Raw genomic sequence first — 24,262 nt, 5'->3', positions numbered from 1 at the left:
AAGACGGTGTGAGATCAGCCCGGAGTGAGTGTAGACAGAGACCAGAGGGAAGACCAGGAGATCTGGGAAATGAGGGGCTGATGGGAGAGGCTGAAAGGAGAAGCCAGTGAGGTTCCTGAATCTTACACATTTTGAGGACATTCCCTTCAAAAAAAAAAAAAAAAGAGTACAAAATGATGAATAAAATTTAAAATAGAAAGTAAATATTTAGAGTGAGAAAGGAATCACAACAAATGGCTAATTTTTTAAAGTACTTACCACAAATCTAAAAAAAAAAATGATACAAATGAACTTACTTACAAAACAGAAATAGACTCACAGACATAGGAAACAAACCTATGGTGGAATCTAGAAAAATGGTACTGCTGCTGCTGCTGCTAAGTCTCTTCAGTCGTGTCCGACCCCATAGACGGCAGCCCATCAGGCTCCCCCGTCCCTGGGATTCTCCAGGCAAGAACACTGGAGTGGGTTGCCATTTCCTTCTCCAATGCAGGAAAGTGAAAAGTGAAAGTGAAGCTGCTCAGTTGTGTCCAACTCTTCGCGACCCCGTGGACTGCAGCCTACCTGGCTCCTCCATCTGTGGGATTTTCCATGCAAGAGTACTGGAGTGGGGTGCCATTGCCTTCTCCGAGAAAAATGGTACAGGTGAACCTGTTTGCAGGGCAGGAATACAGACACAGATGTAGGGAACGGACATGTGGTCACAGGGCAGAAAGGGGAGGGTGGGAGGAGTTGGGAGATCAGGGTTGACATTTATACGCTGCCACGTGTAAAACAGGGGCTTCCCAGGTGGCTTGGCGGTAAAGAATCCTGCCAAGCAGGAGATGCAGGAGACTCGGGTTCAATCCCTGGGTCGGGAAGATCATCTGAAGGAGGAAATGGCAACCCACTTCAGTATTCTTGCCTGGAGAATCCATGGACAGTGAAGCCTGGTGGGTTAGAGTTAATGGGGTTGCAGAGTCAGACACGACTGAGTGACTGATCATGATGGATAAAATAGATAGCTAGTGGGAGCCTGCTATAAAGCACAGGAAGCTCAGCTCTGTGCCCTGTAGTGACCTAGATGGGTGGGATGGGGCTGGGGTGGAGTAGGAGGGGCTGTATACATATATATATATATATACACACACACACATATGGCTGATTGATTTCATTTTAAAGCACTTACACTCCAACTTTAAAAAATTTAAATTAAATATATCAAAATTTAAAAAAATAAAGAAACCGTGGTTACCAAAGGGGAAAGGAAAGGGGAGGATGAATCAGAAATTTGGGATTAACAGATACACACTACTATATATAAAATAGACAAACAGCAAGGACCTACTGCATAGCACAGGGAACAATATTAAATACCTTAACCTATAATGGAAAATAACCTGAAAAATAATACATATATATGTGCATCATATGTAATACGATGTATATATACTATACATATATATGTATAAGCTGAATCACTGTGCTGTACACCTGAAATATTACAGTAAGTCAACTGTATTTCAGTTTTAAAATAACGTGTGTGTGTGTTAAGTCACTCAGTCGTGTCCGACTCTGTGACTCTGTGGACTGTAGCCCACCAGGATCCTTTGTTCATGGGATTCTCCAGGCAAGAATACTGGATGGGTTGCCATTTCCTTCTCCATTAAAAGAACATACATGCCACAAATATCATAGTATCCCCAAAGCACATTTTTATTTTTATTATTACTAACTGCCTGACGTATGTCTTCCTGCATTTTAGACTGCATATTCTCTGATCAGCTCTCCATATGGGGATGGATTTGAAATACAATCTTCTGTAGTGGAAATAGCTAATTTAGTCTTTCCTCCAGCTTGGTTACTCAACATTAATTGTGTTACTGGTAATTTAGAAAAAGTTTTGCTTCAGTCGCATAACTCTCCATTGTCAGGCCTCATCTGTAACTTGCTCTGTGGTTTCTTCCACTGGAGGTGCTTCTTGCCCAGGAGCAAGATCTCAGAGAACTGAGTCACTTGCTTTCGCTAGATACAACGTGGTACCCATGGCTCCCAGTGGCTCAAGAAGCAGCTGGTGCAGTTTAGCTGGGACCACACAGCTCCTGCCCCCTCGCAACTGCTAAGCTGGTCCTGCTGGTGAGGTCAGGTGGCCATGGAGCCTGGGTCAAGGTGACTCCAGGCAAGTAACAGAGCAGAACAGTGTTTCCTTCAGAGATTCTCCTTGGAATAGAGGATGGCATCCACAGTCTGTGAGATTTACCTTAGGTCCAGCTCTTGCTGGAGTCCAGGTGAAGTGGAAGTGATGCTGGCAGCCCACTAGCCCCACTCCAAGCCCTGAGACCACTACCACTGTCTCAGCAAGAAAGCAGTGTTCCATGCTGTGGCTTGGGGGCCAGAAGAGAAGTACAGTCTTAGAAAGAGCCTGTAAGTGAGGATCCCTGAAACTTAAAAAAAAAGTTTACTTATTTGGCTGCGTCAGTCTCAGTTGCGGCACGTGGGACCTTCACTGTGGCACACAGGCCCAGCTGTGGCTCATGGGCTTGGTTGCTCTGCAGCACGTGGGATCCTAGTTCCCAGACCAGGGATTGAATCCGAGTCGCCTGTATTGCAAGGTGGATTCTAAGCCACTGGACCACCAGAAGTCCCTGGAATCCCTGAAACTTAACTTTTACTAACTTCAAGTTCAGTTGATCTCTGTTAGGAGGAAAAGCAGGAGGGAAAGCATTCATGGAAGCCAAGTGAAAAAAGTATTTCCAAAACAAGGTGATCGGTGAATGGTGTTAAATGCTGCTTAAGAGGCTGAGAATTAACTATTGGACTTAGAAATGTGATGGTTGTTGGTGATCTTGACACAGTTTGGTGACATGGTAGAAACAAAAGTTCATGGTAAAGAAGATGCCTGCAATGCGGGAGACTGGGGTTTGATCCCTGGGAAGATCCCCTGCAGAAGGGAGTGGCTACCCACTCCTGTATTCTTGCCTGGAGAAGTCCATGGACAGAGAAGCCTGGCAGGCCCCAGTCCATGGTGTTGCAAAGAGTCAGACATGACTGAGCAACTAACACACTTCATTTCATCAGTTTGAGATGCTAGAACAAAAATACCATAGAGTAGGCAGCTTAAGCAACAGACATTTATGTCTCATCCATTCTGGAAGCTGAAAAGTCAGAGACCAAGGCGTGAGTAGATCCCGTGTCTGGTGAGGGTCTTCTTCCTGGTTTGCAATGGCCGTCTTCTTGCTGCGTCTTCACATGGCAGAGAGAGAGAGAAGCAAGCTGTCTTGTGTCTCTTCATTTATCTGGCTGCACCAGGTCTTAGCTGTGGCGTGTAACATCTAGTTCCCTGACCAGGGATTGAACCCAGGCCCCCTGCATTGGGAGCAAAGAGTCTTAGCCACTGGACTACCACAGAAGTCCCTCAAATCTCTTCTTATACAAGCAGTAATCTCAACATGAAGGCTCCACTCTCATGACCTAATTTCCTCCCAGAGGCTCCATCTACAGATACTGTCACATTGGATATTAGGGTTGCAACAAATGAATTTGGGGGCAGGGACAGGGGGTAGGTGGGACACAAACATTCAGCCATAGCGGGGTAAATTCAAGAGAAAACAGGGACAAGTAGGAAACAGTCAATACATATAACTATCTGTAGGCGTTGTGTGTATGAAAATTAGTTCCCATTATTCTTATTTACAAATGAGTGAATAATACATTTTTCTATTTTTATCTCTTCAAGAAGCCCTAAATTATGTTGTCACTTTTGTTTGATGCCACAGTAGATTCTAAATACGAAAGCAGTTCCCCATACTTTATGTAAATGCTCAAATTAGAATAAAAAGGGAACTTAAGAAAATCTCAAGATCTCTTTTCAGCCCAAGTATATACAAGTGACACTAATCTACTTCTTGTCTTCTAAAGATATAGAAAAGTCAGTAGATGCAAGTGAGAATTTGCATTCATATAAGCTGCCCTTCCCCCATGTCACATGTGGTTAACTTTTGATGCTGTTGAATATTTTTGGGTCTCTTTCTGCCGTCTCACTTTTCACCTCCCTGGAGCTTGACTTAGCAGAGTACATTATTACTCTGCCCACTCCACCCTGCATTCACTCAAAATTAAAACAATTTGGAAAGAAGTCCATTTAAAAACATACTTTTGGTGCTTCCCTGGTGGTCCAGTGACTGAGACACCACACTCCCAACACAGGGGGCCTGCGTTCAATCCCTGGTCAGGAGCTGGAGCCCGCGTGCCCCAACTAAGAGTTTGCATGCCACCAGTGAGACCCAGTGCAGCCAAATAAATACATACAAATATTTAAAAAACATATCTTTTAAAAAATACAGTAATCCATTTCATGTTATGTACATGTGTATGTCTACACTGTCAACAAATTCTAAGACTTTTTCAAATACCCCTTTGGTGTTTTTTTAATTATTAAATAAAATATGTCATTTCATGATCACTCTTCCATTTACAAATGTTTTTTCCATCAAACTTCTGCCATCACAATACTGCCTACCAAAGAATCCTGTTGTCTTGGCTGTTCCTTTTGCATGGTCATACATACACACACTTAACGACACCCCCATGAATTTCCTTTGTGATTGATTGTTGTATTGGTCTGCATTGTTCATATGACCATAGTGATTATCCTGTTAACTTCATAACAGTTTGTTAGCCTAGTTCTCAAAATTTTAACTGACTTCCACCCACGAATGGATAAAGAAGATGTGGTACATATATACAATGGACTATTACTCAGACATAAAAAGGAATGGGATTGGATCATTTGTAGTAATGTGGATGAACCTAGAGTCTATCATACAGAGTAAAGTAAGTCAGAAAGAACAATAAATATTGTATGTTAAGGCAGATATGGAATCTGGAAAAATGGTACAGGTGAACCTATTTGCAGGACAAGGATGGAAATGCAGATATAGAGAACTGAAATGTGGACACAGGGAAGGGGAAGGGAAAAGTGGGACGAACTGTGAGAGAAGCATTGATACACACACACACACACACACACACACAGAGCCATGTGTGAAATAGCTAGCCAGTGGGACGCCGCTGTATACCACAGAGAGCTCAATTCGGTGCTCTGTGATGACCTAGAGGGGTGGGAAGTGGGGGTTGGGAGGGAGACTCCAGAGGAAGGGGTATATGTATACATGTAGCTGACTCATGATGTTGTACAGCAGAAACACAACATTTTAAAGCAATTATACTCCAATAAAAACATTTTTTTCACTGACCTCAAGTATACTGTGCAAAGCCAGTTAAGTTGACCCAAGACATTTCTTATGGTTCTTTGTTGAGTATTATTTGATCCTGTGTGTAATTTTAGAGATGTTTCTGCTTCCTGTTTTATGCTACACAGAAGTTTTACCTCCCTCCTCCCCCACACATTGCGAGAACCTTTAACCACGGGCTGCATTGTTCCATGAACCACTTCCTCTTGAGGAGGGCTTTCATTGCATTTTGAAAAAAAACTACACAGCAGGAATTGGGTAAAATGCAATAGTGTCTGTTATTTTCCAGTTGTACATACACTGGCTACCTCACGATCTCCACCAGCATTTGAGGACCTGGATTCTGCACTACATATTCCATACCAAGTGTGATTCCTATCACCAACAGATTTTTTAAAAATTATCTCCTCTTTTGTATCTGTAGTTGTCATATGTGGGCTGGGGCTTCCCTGGTGGCTCAGTGATAAATAATCCATGGACCAAATGGTTCGATCCCTGGGTTAGGAAGATCCCCTGGAGAAGACATGGCAACCCGCTCCAGTATTCTTGCCTGGGAAATCCCATGGACAGAGGATCCAGGCAGGCTACAGTCCATGGAGTCACAAAAGAGTCAGACAGACTGAATGGCTAAACAGCAACAATGTGTGGGCTGATTTTTTTTTCCCTGGAAAAAATAAACACAGCCAGTTGGGGTTTTTTTAATTTAAAAATAATAAAAATATCAAAGCAAATTGATACTGAAAGAACCTCAGATTTTCCAACTTTCTTTCTCATGAATTCTGTTAATAGTTATAGTTTAATTCTGGCAATCTAGCTATAGACTCAGACACCACTTCACTTGCACAATAGTGCGTGATACACGATAGTACGCGGTACACAATAGTGCTACAACCAGGGTGAATCTTGAGGACAAATATTTCTGTCCACTTACATGAGATGTCTAGAGTAGCCAGATGCATAAACAGAGAAAGTAGGGTGATGGATCCTAGGATTCGGGGCTGGGGGTGGGAGGGATGGGGAGTTACTATTTAATGGGTATGAAATTTCAGTTGAGGAAGATGAAAAGGTTCTGGAAATGAATGGTGGTCATGGTTGCACACCAATATGAATGTCACAGAAATCCTACGAATTACATGTTAATCTCTTCATTTTACAGATGAGGAAACTAACCCAGGGAGGTTTAAAAACCTTATCCAGGTTGTTGTTGGCATCTGGATTTACTGATAGGGTTGCCAAGTGCAATGGACAGCAAGTCTCTCCACGAGGTATGCTGACATCCATGAAAGTTGGATTCCAAATGATCAGTAGGGTTATATGAAGGATGAGTGGACAGAGGAGGATGCTACTTGAAGGGAATAGTGTGTACCAAAACAGAATGTTTAAAATCCTGTTCAGACAGTGTCAAGAGTTGAACCCTGAAGAGTAGGTTGGGGCAAATTACGAAGGACTTAAAGATGTGGCGAGACTTGAACTCTCCCTGCTTCATCGTGATCAGCCACAGAACAGGAGATTGAAACATTCAGATCCCCATTTCAAATTTGAAATGATAGTGATGGGACTTGATGAGGAATTCTGGAGGCTTGATGAGCTGATGAGAGTCTCAACACTGAGGATGAAGGAAAGGAAAGCTCTCTGCAGGAACCACCGACGGGATTTTTTTTTTTTTTTGACTGATGGGGGTGGAAAAATGGGAAGAGTCTGGGGACTGTGCCAGGGTTTCTAAATTAGACTAATAGATGGATAATGACCAATAGTCAAGCTAGGGCATATAGGAGGAGAACGCACCAGAGGGGGAAGAATGATGGAAAAGCTTATGGAATATTGAATGGGCTGCTTTAGGTGAGTCACTCAGGTCCAAAATCATGGCTGGAATTGCTCATCCAAGTGGCAATGAAACCCGTGTCCAAATTGAGTTAAATAGACAAGGTTGACTTTGCCATAGATACAAACATGTCCTATTAAGCAATACATAGATATATATTTTCATAATATATGTTATATAAGTTGTATATAAGTATATTATATAACATGCAACATAAGTATATATTAGAATGCTGTTGGGATACACTTCTTCCTGCACTCTGGGGATCTGACTGACATCTAACACTAAGGCATCCGCCATAATGATATGGTATATGTATACACTGTGAAACAGTCATCACAAGTTGCATTAACACCTCCTTAGAGTCACCATGTTTTCTCTTACAGGCAGATTTTTTTAAATATGCATATTTAAAGCTTTTATAGGAAATGTATATATGTGGAGAAGAAAAACTATCTGTAGATAAAAACAGGCTCAGAAGTTTGAGCCTTAGGGAAAGACAGAGCATTAGGGAAAATCCCACCGTCATTCAGGGACTCTAAGGCAGAATTTCGGCCTGAATGTACAGCCTCAACCACCCCATCCCACTCCTATCCAACTCTCTGCGCCCTCCAAAAAAAAAACAAACCAGCAAAATCTATCTGATAAAGAATGATTCCAAATGTTTTTAATCAACAATGTGTTGTTCCTCCCCAATACACAAAAGGAGTTCAGAGATGACATACTCACACAAAAGGAGTTCAGAGATGACATACTCACAAAAAGATGTTAGTTCCACCCAGTCGCTATGTGCACGTTGCTTGTTTCACAATCCATTGCTTCACTGAGGCTCCTCCACCCTTTCTCTTTTGGCTGTTAACCCATACAACACTTTGAGTGCTCAGGGCTGGGTGTTTCTTTTCTCTCTGTCTGTCTGTTTACTCTTGATTTTGACCTTCAGGAAATAATGCACATATAAATAGACACAGCCCTATTTTCTTGTCCGTGTGTGTGTGTGTGTGTGTGTGTGGACACTGTATATATCCATGGAACTCTGATTCTGTTCATTCCAAAAGCAAGGTTTTCTTGTAGGGAAGATAAATATGTAATCTGGTTTGAATTTACACATTAATACACATTTACGTTATTAATAGCTCTTAACTAAATGTTTCAGGATTTTCACCAAGAATAACAACGCTTTTATTTTATTTTATTTTTTTAAATGAGTTAACTTGTCCTAATTTTTATTTTTAATCAGAGGATAATCACTTTACAATATTGTGATGGTTTCTGCCATACATCAACCTGAATCAGCCATAGATATACATATGAACCCTCCTTCCTGAACCACCCTCCCATCTCCTCCTGATTCCAGCCCTCTAGTTTGTCACAAATCACCAGCTTTGGGTTCTCTGCATCATACAGCAAATTCAAAAAAAAAAAAAAACGTGTACCCCAGTGTTCATTGCAGTTATGTTCATAGCTTTAAAAAAATGTCTATGGATTTCTTTCATTCTTTTCATTCTATGTATTTCCTAGCATTTATAATAGTTAGGGCATGGAAGCAACCTAAATGTCCATCAACAGATGAATGGATAAAGAAGTTGTGTATTATTCAGCTCTAAAAAGGAATGCATTTAAGTCCATTTTAATTGACTTTTTTACTCTTGGAAAGAGTCTTAAAATTAGAGAAAAGTTCCTCATAGATAAATAAGATTTGACAAAGACTTTTCACCTTTTCTTTACCTATCAACCTATCATTGTTGTTTGAGTTTGGGAAAAAGTCTTACAATTAAGGAAAGTTCCAAGCACCAGACAGACATTTTCACAAAACTCCCCTATCTCCCATATATCCTCCTGAAGTACCATTTATCTTTCTGAAATGTTATTTGTTTTCCGATAAGTGCCCCTCTTCCCCAAGTCACCTGTTTTTCAGAAGATGCCTTTATCTCCTGCTGCTGCTGCTAAGTCACTTCAGTCGTGTCCGACTCTGTGCGACCCCAAAGACGGCAGCCCAACAGGCTCCTCCGTCCCTGGGATTCTCCAGGCAAGAAGACTGGAGTGGGCTGCCAGTTCCTTCTCCAAACAACGCTTTTAAACTGTGATCCCTTCAGCAACCTGCTGCTGCTGCTGCTGCTAAGTTGCTTCAGTTGTGTCCAACTCTGTGCGACCCCATAGACGGCAGCCCACCAGGCTCCACCTTCCCTGGGATTCTCCAGGCAAGAGTACTGGAGTGGGTTGCCATTTCCTTCTCCAAGTAGGGACATTAGTCAATTTCAGCAACCTACTTTGCTTAAAACAAGATTTACAGAATAATTTTGATGTTAACTCCTTTAAGTAATTCAGTATCAACAGACTCTAGGGAAAAGGAATGAGAGGGCAGGGGGAGGATTTTTCTACTTTGATGAACATCGGGGGAGTCAGCAGAGGTCACAAGTATGTGCTGCTGTTTCAAGTTATTTCCACATTAGGTGTATGATTCACTCTGGCATGTCCTCAACCTGTTTTGGTTTTTTAAATTTTTAATTTAATTTTTATTGTGTATTGGAGTATAGTTGATTTACAATGTTGTGTTAGTTTCAGGTGTACAAGAAAGTGATTCAGTTATACATATATTCATTCTTTTTCAGATTCTTTTCCCATATAGGCGATTACAGAATATGAGTAGAGTTTCTGTGCTCCACAGTAGGTTCTTGTTGGTTATCTATTCTATGTACAGTGGTGTGTGTATGCCTCAACCCATTCTGTATCAGTGGTGTATACAGTCTGAAAATCTAAGGTGTTTGGGCTCAATGGATATTCTGACCCATCGATGCCACGTCTTAGCCACTGGGCCACCAGGGAAGTCCACAGGGTGGATGTCTGGCAGATATGCACTGATGGACTCCAGATGGTTTTTACAGCACTCATTTGTTCTGATTTCTCAGTGTCAGTGCCGTTCTAGCTGTTTACTGTTAATATCAACCTGGCTTACAGATCAGTTCCTAGAACAAGGTTAAGTGCTAGATATGTCTTCATCATTGTCATCATTACATCTCTGTACTTTCAAGAACTGATTTTTTTAATCATTTAGGTCAGTTTTAAATAAGCAGAGTCAGTATGACAGAGGTCTTTTAGCTACATATAAAGAGACAGAGGGTTTAGTTAAATCCTGATTAACTAAAGCTATTAAATATGAAAAGGTATTATTGCTTAAGTATTAGTTTGAGGTTATAGTAAAGGGAGAACTATAAGTTTTCATGATAATTTAGTCATGGAAAGATAAACTCACCTTGACTTTGCCTATTTTAGCCAAATATTTTTTATTGACGTATAGTTGCTGTTGGTATTATGTAAGTTACAGGTATATAGTATAGTGATTCACGATTTTTAAAGGTTATACCTCATCTATAGCTATTATAAAACAGTGGCTATATTCTCGTGTCGTGCAATACATCCTTGCAGTTTACTTCATACCAGATTGTTTGCACCTCTTACCCTGCACCCCTATGTTGCCCCTCCCCTCCTCTCTCTCCCCACTGGTAACCACTAATTTGTTCTCAATACCTGTGAATCTGCTTCTTTTTTTGTTTTATCTACTAATTTATTGTCTTTTTTTAGATTCTACAGATAAGTGATATCATACAGTATTTGTCTTTCTCTGCCTGACTTATTTCACTTAGCATAATGCCCACCAAGTCATCTGTGTTGCTGCAAATGGCAAGATTTCACTCCTTGTTATGGCTGAGTAATATTCCACTGTGTACATTTACCACATCTTCTTTATCCATTCATCTATTGATAGACACTTAGGTTGCTTCTGTATCTTGGCAATTCAAGTAATTTATTTTAAATACAAATACACACAAGTGTGTGTGCAGAGATAATATTATTATGGTTATGTGAGGAAAAAAAACCTTTAATGTTACATATATGATATTTACGTAAAAAAGATCAGTCATGAGTTGGTCATTGTTAAAGCTGGACAATGGGTACATGAAGATAATTACATTATTTTCTCAACTTTTGTATGTATTTAACTTTCATATAAAATAATAGATACAAACACATGCATACACACACATACATATTGTTTGGTTTAAGTAATCCATGCTGATCTCATCCATTCACCAGACTTCTTAGCTTGAACTGTAATGAGCACTAATTTTCTAGTGTTTTAGAGCATTTGTGACCCTTAGAAATTATCTGCAACAAAGTCCTTATCTTACAGATGAAGCAGTTGAGTCTTTATTGCCAAACAACACATTACTAATTAAGCCTTGTGACCGTGCCTCCTAATGTCCTAATCCAGCCTCACCAACAATGTCAGGACCAAAGCAATTAGTTATACCTCCCAGGGCGTCCCTCCTCACACTTTACGGAAGCACTTTTTCTCCCGTGGCCACTTCCTTCGCTTGGTTTAGGTAGAGAAAGGTTATAATGTAAAATACGTTTTATTTCCATCTCTTATCACTTGATCATGTGGCCGTTTTAGTTCTAACTGTGTGGCACCCTAATATTTCCAAATAAATGTGCTGAAAACTGCTGTTTCAGATAAAAACTTGTAAAGCAAGGAATTTTTTGGTAAATTTGCTCTCTCATACCTGACATCATTTTTGTGTTCGTTTTCAAGTGGAAATGAAGTTCTTTGTGGCTCTGGTGCCATCACCCACGACCTGAGGCGTTCTCTTTTTCCAATCAGGGTGTCCTACCTGGTTGTGAATTCCTGAATGTCACCCACTTGTCCAGTTGGCCCCAAGGAGACTAGTTCTGTCTGGGAAAACAGTCCCATTGATACTCTGAGACAGTCCCTGGAGTTCGGCTCAATCTTGGACCAAGCAAATTGCAGAGAGGTCAGGCATGGACGTGCAGGCTGAAGTGAACCTTCCTCTCCACAAGCTTTTCTTCTTGACTTACTTGCCCATTGATGGGCCTTTTGGAGGAAAAAAAGAGATGGGACAATTATCCCCAAGGACCAGGCTTTTATTAGACTGTTTATTTCTGGATTTCTTCCTTTTTCAGATGGGTGAGTCAAACGAAGATATAGACCAAATGTTCAGCAATTTGCTGGGAGAGATGGATCTCCTGACTCAGGTAAATTCTCCTTCTTAACTTTCAAATTAGGGGGAAAAAAAAAACAGTGTTACTGAATTTGATTCTGATATGACAAGAGAGCTATCTTTCTAACGACTGGAAATTGACAATGTTATATAGTCCTGCTCTAACTGTAGTTGGGGAAAAAAATAAAGCTTTTTTCCTGATTATACCCTTCTGAGTTCAGTTAACTGAATACATGGATCACACACACATTCTGTTATGACAGTTCTCATGCTCATGGTGTCCCAATACTTAGGAATGCCAGTGGAGGAATTTTCCCCAAGCAAACCCTCTGCAACCACCACCCTCACTGAACAATTTCCCTGGCAGTTACCTTTATGTAAAGGCTAATCAGCTCATGACTTTCTGCATAAAGCACTAAAATAAGAATCATCCAATATTCCTAAATAAGAAAGACAGGGATCCCAAAGTTTTCTACAAAATAAATGAAGACTAATCTATTTTTTGTTTATTTTAGAAAAATAAATCAATACCAGTTAGCATCTACTTTATATTCTATATGAAATTCAAGGAAGTTCAGACTCTATGAAGGAAGAGACAAAAGATGAGACAACAGGCTTAGAGAAAAGGGGTGCTGACTAAAAACCAGAGGGATGGTAGCCACATTTCTGTAGATATGAGGACTTTTTTCCACCTGTGAAGGGGGAGGGTTTGTTGAACGTCTGCTTGTCTCTGTCCACTCACTTCTGCTCCATAGAGGAATGACTATCCTGTTTGGTCAGTTTTCATAGTTGAGTATTGTTGGTATAATCTCCAGAGTAAGATGGGGACCCCTCAGAGTGTCTTGGATCTGCCTTGACTGAGCTTTCTGAGTTTTGATCTTCACTGTGCTCAAGTGAGCCCAGTCACAGGGTTTGCTTGGCTAAAACTGATTAAAGGAGTTTCTTCCTAAAACTATTCCTTGCTCTTCTTTCCCTCTCTGTTTTACTCAAAGCCTGTTACATCACACATTCATAGATACACATTTTGATAGAGAACTATTTCTAATTTCTTTAAGTAGCCTGATATATTCCTGAGAAAAAATGAGTTGGCTCCTCTAATTGCAATGTTATACTTCCTAATTATAGTGTTTAAAAAGCAACTAGTTAATGAGCATTTGTGTGTGTGTGTGCACTTCCTTTCTCTATTTTCTGTGCTCCGGTATCTGCCCCATAGTTTCTCTATCAACATTCCCTTTTCTTGGCAATTTTTGCAAGCTTATTCTGGTTTTTAGAATGAATTCTGGGGTTGCAGTCACTCTCCCCTACATTTTATCCTTGATTCTAACTTTCTTTGGTTCATTTTTTTAAGCTTCTTGATTAATGGTCTTTTTTTTTCTACTTATAACTGATAGTATCTCATTAATTTATTCTCAAAAGTATAATGATTGCTTCTTTCAGAAATTTAAAACGTGAACAAGGATTTACTACATCAAATTAACATAAAAAATACACTTACTGTCATGAAAACATTCATGAGTAGGAACAGGTGAAATCACTTCTCAAACTACGGATGTAAAAATATTTTTAAATATTAGCTTTTAAATCATACAAGAAGTCACTTTTTCACTTAAAAAATAATGTTACTTACAAAATTAGTAACTTACTGTGTCTCATTTCTTTTTAACGAGTTTTATTAAATAAGAGCAACAGCATTAACATTTTACTGTATAATAAAAGATTGCATCCTGAACAGTTCTTTTCTTCAAGTGACTAAATATTCCTTTCTTTGATGTCATAACTTAAGTCTTAATGAATTATATATATAGTGTATGTGTCACAAATGCACCATTACCAGAAGTTTTTTCTGTTGTTTATAAAAGCAAACAACTTCATTCTCATCAGTCTCAGTTGATCTGTTTTGTTTCAAAGTGTACTTTCTAGAATAATTTTTAACTTATCATTTTCTGTAGGGAAAAAAATCACCTAAAATGTGCAAATAATACAGTTTTTAGAGAACATGTTTAGAGAGAACATGGGTAAACAGTAGACGATTCTTAACTTAATGAACAATTTGCCCTGCAAAAATGTGAGTATCCTGAATAACTTTGGGGCTGGGGCTCTGTTTTCACAGAGTTTAGGAGTCGACATTCTCCCTCCTCCAGATCCTAAACCGCCCAGAGCTGAATTTAACTACAGTGTGGGGTTTAAGGATTTAAATGGTAAGCATCATCATTTGTTTTCTTGAGTAATTTGAAATCATAGCAATGACTAAAATCTGTCAGAGTGTAATTCGCAGCACTAGAAAACTAGGAATACACTTCCTTAGTTCTGCATATATTCTTTCTGAGATTTTAAAAATTGATTTCACTTAATTTTATGAAGAAGTTGTATGCAAAACAACACTGGCTTAGGAGGAAATAAACCCTTGTTACATAGTTAGGAGATCCAGCCTTCAGTCCAGGTGCTGTACATGGAGCCATTGTTGTTCAGTGACTAAGTCATGTCCAACTCAGCGACCCCATGGACTGCAGCATGCCAGGCTCTTCAGTTTCCACTATCACCTGGAGTTGGCTCAAATTCATGTCCATCGGGTTGGTGTCCATGAGATCTAACCATCTCATCCTTTTCCACCCGCCTTTCCTTTTGCCTTCAGTCTTTCCCAGCATCAGAGTCTTTTCCAGTGATTCAGCTGTTTGCATCAGGTGGCCAAGGTATCAGAGGTTCAGCAACAGTCCTTCTAGTGAATATTCAGGGTTGAACCATTAGCATTAATGTAATAATATGCTGCATGGTGTTCATGCTGATGATGTTGGGCAATAAATGATTTCCCCATGCTTTCTGATCCTTTGTTCCTGAGAAGGCTGTATTTCCCCCATTCCCATTTCCTCAATCTCGTTCACGTTGCACACAGCAGCTAGATTTGTCTTCCTCATCGTCGCTTCCACCCTGCTCACCCTGTGTTCATCACACTCACCATCCTGTGACTGCCTGATCAGCCAAGTGCGGTCCCAGCTCGATTCACGGCCATGGCTCCCTGGGTGCATGTGGTCTCATTAGTTTTCAGTATCCCATGTCTGATCACCACAGTAATCTCACACGTGGAAGAAATTCCAGCGAAACCATCCTCCCTCCCTCTCACTCTGAAAATCCGGGTCTGCTGTTTCCTTTAAGAGTTAACTCCCAGGACTTCCCTGTGGAGTGGTTGAGACTCCTCCGTGCTCCCAATGCAGTAGGCCCAGGTTTGATCCCTGGTCAGGATCCCACAAACCATGTGGTGCAGTCAAAAAAACAAAACAATCCTTAACTACTAGTATTAATGTATAGAAAGTCTTGAAAACAACAAGAGAAAATTCTTTAAAAAAAGAGAGAATTAACTTCCAACTCACAGTCTTATGAAGTCTTCACCAGTTAATCCCAGTTTTTCAAAAACATTTTTTTCACTCCTTAATGCCCTTTGTGCTTTGTTTCCTGCTGTTTATCATTAGTTGCTCTTTTGAGATGTGAGAGTTCCTACAGTTGGATGGTGTGCCCACAGAAACTCTATCCTCACCCCAAATCTCAAGGCATATTAAATAAATCCCAGTTGGTGGAGACCGACTCTCTTCCAAGTATATTCATTAGTGTTGCTCTGTTTGCTGCTGTCCAAAGACCTGGGAGAATTTTCCATCCATTTCCAGCCTCCCCCATCCCCTACTTTGTAAAACTCTAAGATCTTGCACCAGAATGCACAAGAATTTCCTCCATAGGCATCCAGTCACACTTAGATTTGACTTTATAGGTGGCCTGTGAGGATGCTCAATGTAGGGAAGGCATTTGCCTCCCTTTCTTTTTTTTTTTTTTTTTGGAAGGAAAGGATATTTTTAGCTTTATTGAGGTTTAACTGATGAATAAAACTGTATGATACCTAAAGTGTACAACGTGCAGATTTGCTGTGCATATACATTGTGAAAAGATTTGCCCTATCAAGACAATTAACCTATCCATCACCTCACATATTTACTTCTTATTTTAGTGAGAATGTTTAAGTTCTACTCTTTCAGCAGATTTCAATTATACCACACAGTGTTAGCAACTAGAGTCATCGTGGTATACTTAGATCCTCAGACCTTATTTGCCTTATAAATGTTCATATTCTTTCACCAACCTCATCCTATTTCCCCAACCCCAGTCCCTGGCAACCTGTACTCAAATTTAATCTTTTTTAAAAAATTAATTTATTTTTTAATTGAAGGGTAATTGCTTTACAGAAAAACTGACTCTTTACAATGACTTTCATTTAGTTTTTCCAGGTACACATCATTATCTTGCTCATGAATGTGATTTTCCCTATCAGAGTCCTTAAATGCACTGGAAGACCAAGATTTAGATGCTCTCATGGCAGATCTGGTAGCAGACATAAGTGAAGCTGAACAGAGGACAATCCAGGCCCAGAAAGAGTCCCCTCAGAAGCAGCCTCCTTCAGCATCCCTGTGTGTGCCAAGTTTCAGTGATACAGCCTCTCTTGGTTACGGAGCAAATGTTGCTGCACCGAGTCAGTATGATGATGACTTACCACCTCCACCAGCTGATCCAATGTTAGACCTTCCTCTGCCACCACCCCCTCCAGGACCCATCTCTCAGGTAAGTCCATGGGGTCAGGACTCTTGACCTCTGCCACCCATGATCTCTGACTTTCTTCAAAGTGACAGTTCCATTCATAAATGTGTATGCCCAGAGCTCTAAGATTCAAAAAACAAGGATCCTAGATGTGTTCACTGCAGTCAGACATAAAATGGCCATGAAAGGACATGTTGGTGAGTATAAGGAACTTACTACGGCCATATTCAGGAAGTAGTACAGTTTGGCTAAAGTCTACATTTGTACGTGGCTTTTCCTGATAATACTCACCTCTGGGGGTCATACATGATTAACCTGGTATGAGCTGTGGAAATGATTTACACATTGCTGTGTCCCTGGTCCTTGCCCAGTACATAAAGAATAGAAGGCATTCCTTACATATTTCTAAATTGAACTAAATGGAATTTTGCTGAATTTGACAGCCTTGTTCATTGGCAAAGATATCACTTGTACGGTCAAAGTTGGAAGGGGTGTTATGGGCAAGCAGGTGGTAAGTGTTTGATATTAATAGGTTTCTGGGAAGTTCATATTGTCATTATTTGGGATGTCAGTGTATGTCCCTCATCAATGCAAAAAGGGTTCTTTAAGGATTTTGCCTAGGGTAAGCCACTTTTACAATATTTCAGAGAAATAACCTAGCTGTATTTCCTGTGGCTCTCACATTTATTGTACTGTATGCTGATCAGTACTTATAAATACAACACTAGTAACCCTGAAAATCCCTACAATATCTTTTGGATGAATAAATATGAAATATAAACAAATATCAAATACTACTCATTGCTGTATTGTGTGATTCTTGTATAAAAATTATTTGAAAATTGGTGATCCATTTAGATCAGGGGCTTTTTTTTCCCTCCAGTTTATTGAGATAAAATTGATGTATAATATTAGAGAAGTTTCAAAGGGCCTGGTTGAGTCCAAAAAACTTTTCAGAGAGAATTTTGTACATTTATATTATTTACAGCAAGATACAGTAACATAGGGCTTCCCCAGTGGCTCGGCAGTAAAGAATCTGCCTGCAAGTCAGGAGCCACAGGAGACATGGGTTCCATCCCTGGGTTAGGAAGATCCCCTGGAGGAGGGCATGGCAACCCACTCCATTATTCTTGCCTGGAGAATCCCACGGACAGTGGAGCCTGGTGGGCTACGTCCATAGCATCGCAAAGAGTTGGACATGACTGAAGAGACTTAGCATGCACATATGCAATAACATAAGACTTCCCTGGTGGCTCAGTGGTAGAGAATCCAGCTGCCAGTATAAGAGATGCAGGTTCGATCCCTGGGCTGGGAATATTCCCTGAAGGACATGGCAACCCACTCCAGTATTCTTGCCTGGGAAATCCCACAGACAGAGGAGCCTGGTGGGCTACAGTCCTTGGGATCACAAAGTAGTCAGACACAACTTAGCAGCTGAGCACAAGCACGACTATACAAGTTTAAGTTACACAACATGATGAGTCTTAACCACTGGACAGCCAGGCAAGTACCAATACAGCCTTTTATCAACAGAAAGTGACTAAGACACTGGCGATGTTGGGAATACTTACTCGCTTGTATGATTAATGGACTGTGTTGACGTCATAACGTTTTACAGGAAGAAGAAGAAGCTCAAGCCAAGGCTGATAAAATAAAACTGGCATTGGAAAAACTGAAGGAGGCCAAGGTCAAGAAGGTAAACTACGAATCACTTTTACACGGGGCAGTCAAATTAACAACTTCTTCATATGCTTAAGGGTAAAAAAGTTTTACATTCAAGTGGTACTTTCCAATGAGTTGTATTTTTTTTAGCTTAAGGACAAAGATAAATTATTCTTTCCATGACATCAATTGCTCATTTGTGATTGATAAATAGGGAACCTATGTTAGTGTCAATGTGGACGTTTCCAGGTTTCTACCCCCAGGGCTCCCTCCCCTGAGGATGCCCTCTGGGTTCTGCTCACTCTTGGGTAATAGCAGGTGGCATCCTCTTCTGGGCCCATCTCAATTTGGTTAGAGTTCAGCTTCCACTGGCATCACCTCATTCCCACAGTTGCTTTTGTGCATGTCATATACCCCCTGGGGCAGCCCCTAGACTGCCCTGGGTGTCTGAGTTCTCCCCTGAAGTTCCAAATGTTATTCTGGCTGGTGCTGTGCGTTCAAAGTTGCATAGGTTTTGAGTGACCTGCCCCAACCCTGTGGTCCCAATAAGCGTGTAATTTATTGTGCATTTTCTGTAGCTTTTTCCAGAGACGCATTTACTGTATTGTATCAGAAACACACATATTTAACCTCAGTAAAAGCATCTGCCTAATAATAAAGTGTTAATAATAGTTAATTTGGTAAATTAAGAGAAAGATAAAGTCTCACCTCAACCCCTGAGGCATATGCTATGACTGAGACTCATTAAGAGCTTTTTAATTACAGTTGGGTGAATTATTCTTTTCATAGAGGGTATTCGATTTTATGTTCCTGCAGCCTCTCTCATGGTTCTTTGAATGAAGGAGTTCAACACATGCTGATTGACATTTAATAAATATTCCTTCATTACCCCGGGATCCAGACAGTCAAGGTTCATCTGTGAGAATGTTTCCAGATCAGCCTGGTTCCTTTCATTTCAAGCATGCATGCACCTTCTTACTATTTCCCTTCCTGTTCTCTATGTGTAATTACATTCTGTGGTCGGTTACTGAGCTGATGCCTCTGTGAATCCCTGGTTAAATCCAGCTCCCCTTCTGCTCAGCCCGGGCTCTCAGTGCTGCCAGAGCTTGCCACTCCAGTCTCTGTCTCACGAACCTAGAGAACTGCTTCCACCTTGTCCTCTCCCTGAAAACCTCCAATACCTCCCTCCTCTTCCTCGTGATGTTGCCACCCATTGCGGAGAAGTAGAAGCGACCCAAAGAAAGGTTCTACCAGCTCCTAACACAATGGCCTCCTGCCCGCCTGCACCTCCGGCCGCTGGTCCATAGTCTTGTCCCGTGGATGGCCTGTCGTGTTTCTAAAACCGGCTCCTTCGTGTGCTTAACCAGAGATGAAGAGGACAGGGACGAGCGAGCAGTATTTCCTGCTGGAGACCAGAAGCTAGAGACAGTTGCCATAATTCAGTTGAGGTGAATTGTAGCGGCAGCGAAAAGCAGCACCTGCCTCTAGTCAACAAAGTGTATGTGAAACAGAAGCCGCTCTGATCGGGGGGAGAGAAAAGAAAATTAAGAAGCCAAGGTGTTTATTTTTTTCTCACTTGAGGTACTCGAGACTTATTTCTAAAAATAAAAGGCTGTGTGGCACAGGTAATTAAAAAAAAATAACTGAGTCATACTCATCTGTTAATAAAGTAAGTAAGGTATACTAACACATAATCTACAGCATGTTTTATAAAGGCTGGAAATCAAGTTGACCTGAAGTACTCTGTCCTCAAATATTCTGCTGGGTGTTGTCATCTTTTTGGATCAGGAATGATATACGTAGTTTGTGGTGCAACGTTTTTAGAACTGGAAAGAGTATAGACTCACTCATTGACTGTATTTGTTTCTTTGTGGTAAAGAGTCTGCCTACCAATGCAGGAGAAGCCAGAGGTGTCGGTTTGATCCCTGGGTGAGAAAGATCCCCTGGAGGAGAGAATGGCAGCCCACTCCAGTATTCTTCCCTGGAAAATCCCATGGTCTTTACTACAATGGGTCAGAAAGGGGAAGTCTTTTCATTCTGGAATCATTTTGCCCTATATGATATGGTATTGATGTGAAATGGGGTCGCAAGGAGTCAGACATGACTGAGCGACTGAACTAAACTGATAGATGTGAGAAGTACTCAGCTTGCTACATCACGTAACCGTGCTTTAGGGTGTCATGTGCTGATACAGAACTACCCTTCAGCTTGGAAATGGGAAGACAGCTGTGAAGAAGAGTCAACATGGTTTCTTTTCACTAAACGTCACCTGCCTTCTCTTGGTTTTTTCCCTAAGTTTCATGATTGTGGACATTTGTAACTACAGTGTGCGTTAAATTTAGTTTGCAGTTTCTGCCAAAAGAAAAACCAAAACCAAGCCCTTTCCATCACTGCATCATTGTCAAACTATGTGTGCGGTTTGGTTTTTTTCTCTCTTTAAAAACAAAAGATAACACCAAGCTATGTTTTGTTTTTTCAAGAATTCCTAAGCGAGAAAAAATGTGGTCAAAAGTTATTGATTTTCCCATCGGGAACATTGTCCTCTAAATCCTAACATTGGTAGGGTTTCTTAGGACCCGTAGCTACTTTATAGCAATAATCCTCAGCAGAGAGCAATGGGTATGCCTTCTATGGAAAATAAGCCACGGTCATTCCGATATTTGAGGAATTTCTGTTTTTCCAGGCACCCCTCCAAGCGTGATTTCTCAGGTCAGATGAATGTTTTGTGTGGGTTTTTTTGGCCATGTGGTATGGTATATGGGATCTTACTTTCCCGACCAGGGATTGAACCCTGTATCCTGCAGTGGAAGGGTGGAGTCTTAAGCATTGAACTGTCAGGAAAATCCCCAGATGAATGTCTGTGACACTGTGGTATTTATTTGAGCCTGTTGTGTTAAATACATCAAAAGATGAACAGACAACAGAAACAAAGTGTCCAACTAGAAGTTCCTGGACTACAGGTTTCAAAGGGAAAAAAGTATTCTTTGGCCAAGCCTGGAATAAAAGCCTGATTCAAATGGCCTCTGCAGGAGGAAACGCACTTTACTGCCCCAGTGTTTGCATTTGAGTCTCACGAGTGCAAGTGGGGGAAGGGGAGATACTTGGTGCGCTTCTTCATGTGGTCTTTGCTGCTCCTCACCCAGATTCTTATCACCACCCACACCCTTGGTTGCTCTCAGTAACTCTGCACAGCAGTCCGCAGGCACTGTGTGCCCGTCACCATTCACTGCACAGTGTCTTCAGGATCCGACTGCGTGGGTCCAGCGAGGCAGTTTACCTGCTGCTCAGAATGTGGCCCAAACTTTAGGGGAGGAAGAAATGTTGCCAGTTGTATGACTTCTCTTTCCATCCCTTCGAAATACTTTTTATTTATTTATTTTTAAAATGTGTGTATTTGTTTGGCTGCACCGGATGTTGGTTGCCGCACACAGGATCTTCAGTCTTTGCTGAGGCATGCGGGCATCTTTAGCTGTGGCATGAGAACTCCTGTTGTGGCACATGGGATCTGGTTCCCCATCCAGGGATCAAACCTGTGCCCCCTGCATTGGAAGCGTGGAGACCCAGCCACTGGCCCAGCAGCAAAGTCCCAATACTTTTTAAATAAAGATGCACTTCCTATACGACTAACCAGGACCAACCTTAGACAAACAATAGGCAGAACTTGTCTCTATCCCACACTTCTCTTTTCAAGCTAGAACAGAAATTTAAGCAAGGGTGTCTGGGGGTTCTGGGTGACGATGTTGCTCCAGGAACGCTCTGCTGGTGGTGTGTGGAGTAGCTTCAAGCACTGCAGGCTGTAGGTTGGATGAGGATGGTCTGGAAAGGGAAAGACAATCCCAGGTGGCAGAGAGAGACTCTGAATCAGGGAGGACCAGTGATTTTGGTGGGCTTCCCTGGTGGCTCAGACAGTAAAGAATCTGCCTGCAATGCAGGAGACCCAGGTTCAGTCCTTGGATCAGGAAGATTCCCTGGAGAAGGGCATGGCAACCCACCCCAGTATTTTTGCCTGAAGAATTCCATGGACAGAGGAGCCTGGTGGGCTACAGTCCACGGGGTCACAGAGCCCAGATCTCCCTCATCAGAATGGAGAGTCTCTGAGGACTGGGCAAGGACTTTGCTTATTGTGTATTATTTCTGGTTTTGTGAATTGGTTTCTCCAGCACCTGTCTGTATTCTTGGCACATGAATGAGTCTGTGGGATACCTTCTTACCTAAATATGCAGAAGCAATAGAAGTGGAAACCTGAACCTTTCTCAGTGGCCTTCTCCAGTTGCTGGAATTTACTAGCTGTCCTGTGGCTTTATCCTCAGCTTGTTGTCAAGATACTTATGAATGATAACAGCTCGAAGTCACTGATGGTGGATGAGCGGCAGTTAGCCCGAGATGTTCTCGACAACCTTTTTGAGAAAACCCACTGTGACTGTAACGTGGATTGGTGTCTTTATGAAATATATCCAGAGCTGCAAATCGGTAAGTCCCAGTCCTAACGGCAGGCTGTATTCCAGAAACCTGTGGTTTGCTTTATTATATTATGGGTTTTGATCTAATTCTGAAGAAGAGTTTTGTTCAAGGTTGTGAAGACCACCCCACCCATTACTTTCCTTATTTTGGATTCAGTGCTTGTCTCTTGCTTGATGTGTGGTGAAGAGACTCAGATGGAAGCAGGTGGCCAGACCCGGGGGAGGGTGTGCATTATTGCAGCTACTTCTCTAGCAGATCCAAAAGGAAAGTGAGTGACAAGATGATGCTTCTTACTGTTTAGCCAGCTGAGCCGATGGGCCTGGGTGCTGATCAGCCAATGTCTCTTTAAAGTTTGCTTCTTTAAACTCTAAGGCAGTCATCCCCCACCTTTTTGATGCCAGGGGCCAGTTTCATGCAAGTCAGTTTTCCCATAGACCTGGTCGGGATAGTATTGGGATATTTCAAACGTGTTACATTTACTGAGTTCACTGAACAGGAGCAGTTAGGTCTCTGGCAGCAGTACGAGCAATGGGGAGCAGCTGTAAATGCAGATGAAGCCACTTCATGCACTCGCCTGCCGCTCACCTGCTGCTCAGGTGGGTTCCTAACAGGCCATGGACCAGTACCGGCCTGTGGCCCAGGAGCTGGTGACCCCTGCTCTTGGGTAACTCTGCCCCGGGCCTCATGTCCCTGTCCACTTTTCTTCCTCCACGGCTCACTCACGTAGTATCTGATACTTTGTCTAGTGGAAGAGGCTCAGCCCCAAAGAGCAAAGGACAGTTGATAGAATTTGATGAACTAAAAAAGCAGTTAAAGAAAGATTCTGTTACTTCTCATTCTTAATCCACTCACAGAACAGTTGTCTCCCGGGAGAGCTGGGATATGGAAGAGCTGTGATACAGAATTGTTGGGATACAGGGTTGCCTGTTTTAGAAGCTTTGGGGATATGTCTTACTGGAGGAAATGATCTACAAGGAAATAATCCTCCAAGTTTTCTTCAGTTCTCAGAGTCAGATAGAGAAAAGACAGGAAGGAAGGTTTAGGGTTGGTTTCGATATTCGTATAATACATTGTGTTTTATATGTATTTTATATGTGTTTAGGGAGCAATGTTTTGTGGGGCCCCCAACCTCTAGGATCTAATTGCTGATGATCTGAGGTGGAGCTAATGTATTAATAATAATAGAAATAAAGTGCACAATAAATGTAATACCCTTGAATCATCCTGAAACCATCCTCCATCTCCGGTGGGTGGAAAAATTGTCTTCCATGAAACTGGTCCCTGATGCCAGAAAGGTTGAGGACCTTTGTATAAGTGCTTATTAGTTATCTCACCAGAGAAGGCAATGGCACCCCACTCCAGTACTCTTGCCTGGAAAATCCCATGGGCGGCGGAGCCTGGTAGACTGCAGTCCATGGGGTTGCGAAGAGTTGGACACGACTTCACTTTCACTTTTCACTTTCATGCATTGGAGAAGGAAATGGCAACCCACT

General features: G+C 41.5%; 1 protein-coding gene across 1 annotated transcript in view; it reads left to right on the top strand.

Annotated features, from left to right (window-relative positions):
• APBB1IP (amyloid beta precursor protein binding family B member 1 interacting protein) overlaps positions 1-24,262 on the top strand; it is a 75,157-nt gene that overhangs the window by 25,788 nt on the left and 25,107 nt on the right. The window contains exons 2-6 of the mRNA XM_061435864.1: positions 12,034-12,105; positions 14,182-14,269; positions 16,384-16,670; positions 18,265-18,342; positions 22,619-22,778. Of these exons, the coding sequence (XP_061291848.1) occupies positions 12,034-12,105; positions 14,182-14,269; positions 16,384-16,670; positions 18,265-18,342; positions 22,619-22,778 (685 nt within the window). The remainder of the gene's footprint in view (positions 1-12,033; positions 12,106-14,181; positions 14,270-16,383; positions 16,671-18,264; positions 18,343-22,618; positions 22,779-24,262) is intronic.

Source organism: Bos javanicus, chromosome 13 (assembly GCF_032452875.1).
Source record: "Bos javanicus breed banteng chromosome 13, ARS-OSU_banteng_1.0, whole genome shotgun sequence".
In the NCBI taxonomy this organism is placed as follows: Eukaryota; Metazoa; Chordata; class Mammalia; order Artiodactyla; family Bovidae; genus Bos; species Bos javanicus.
The sequence above is the reverse complement of the archived record's forward strand: the minus strand, read 5'-3'. Positions and strand labels throughout refer to the sequence as shown.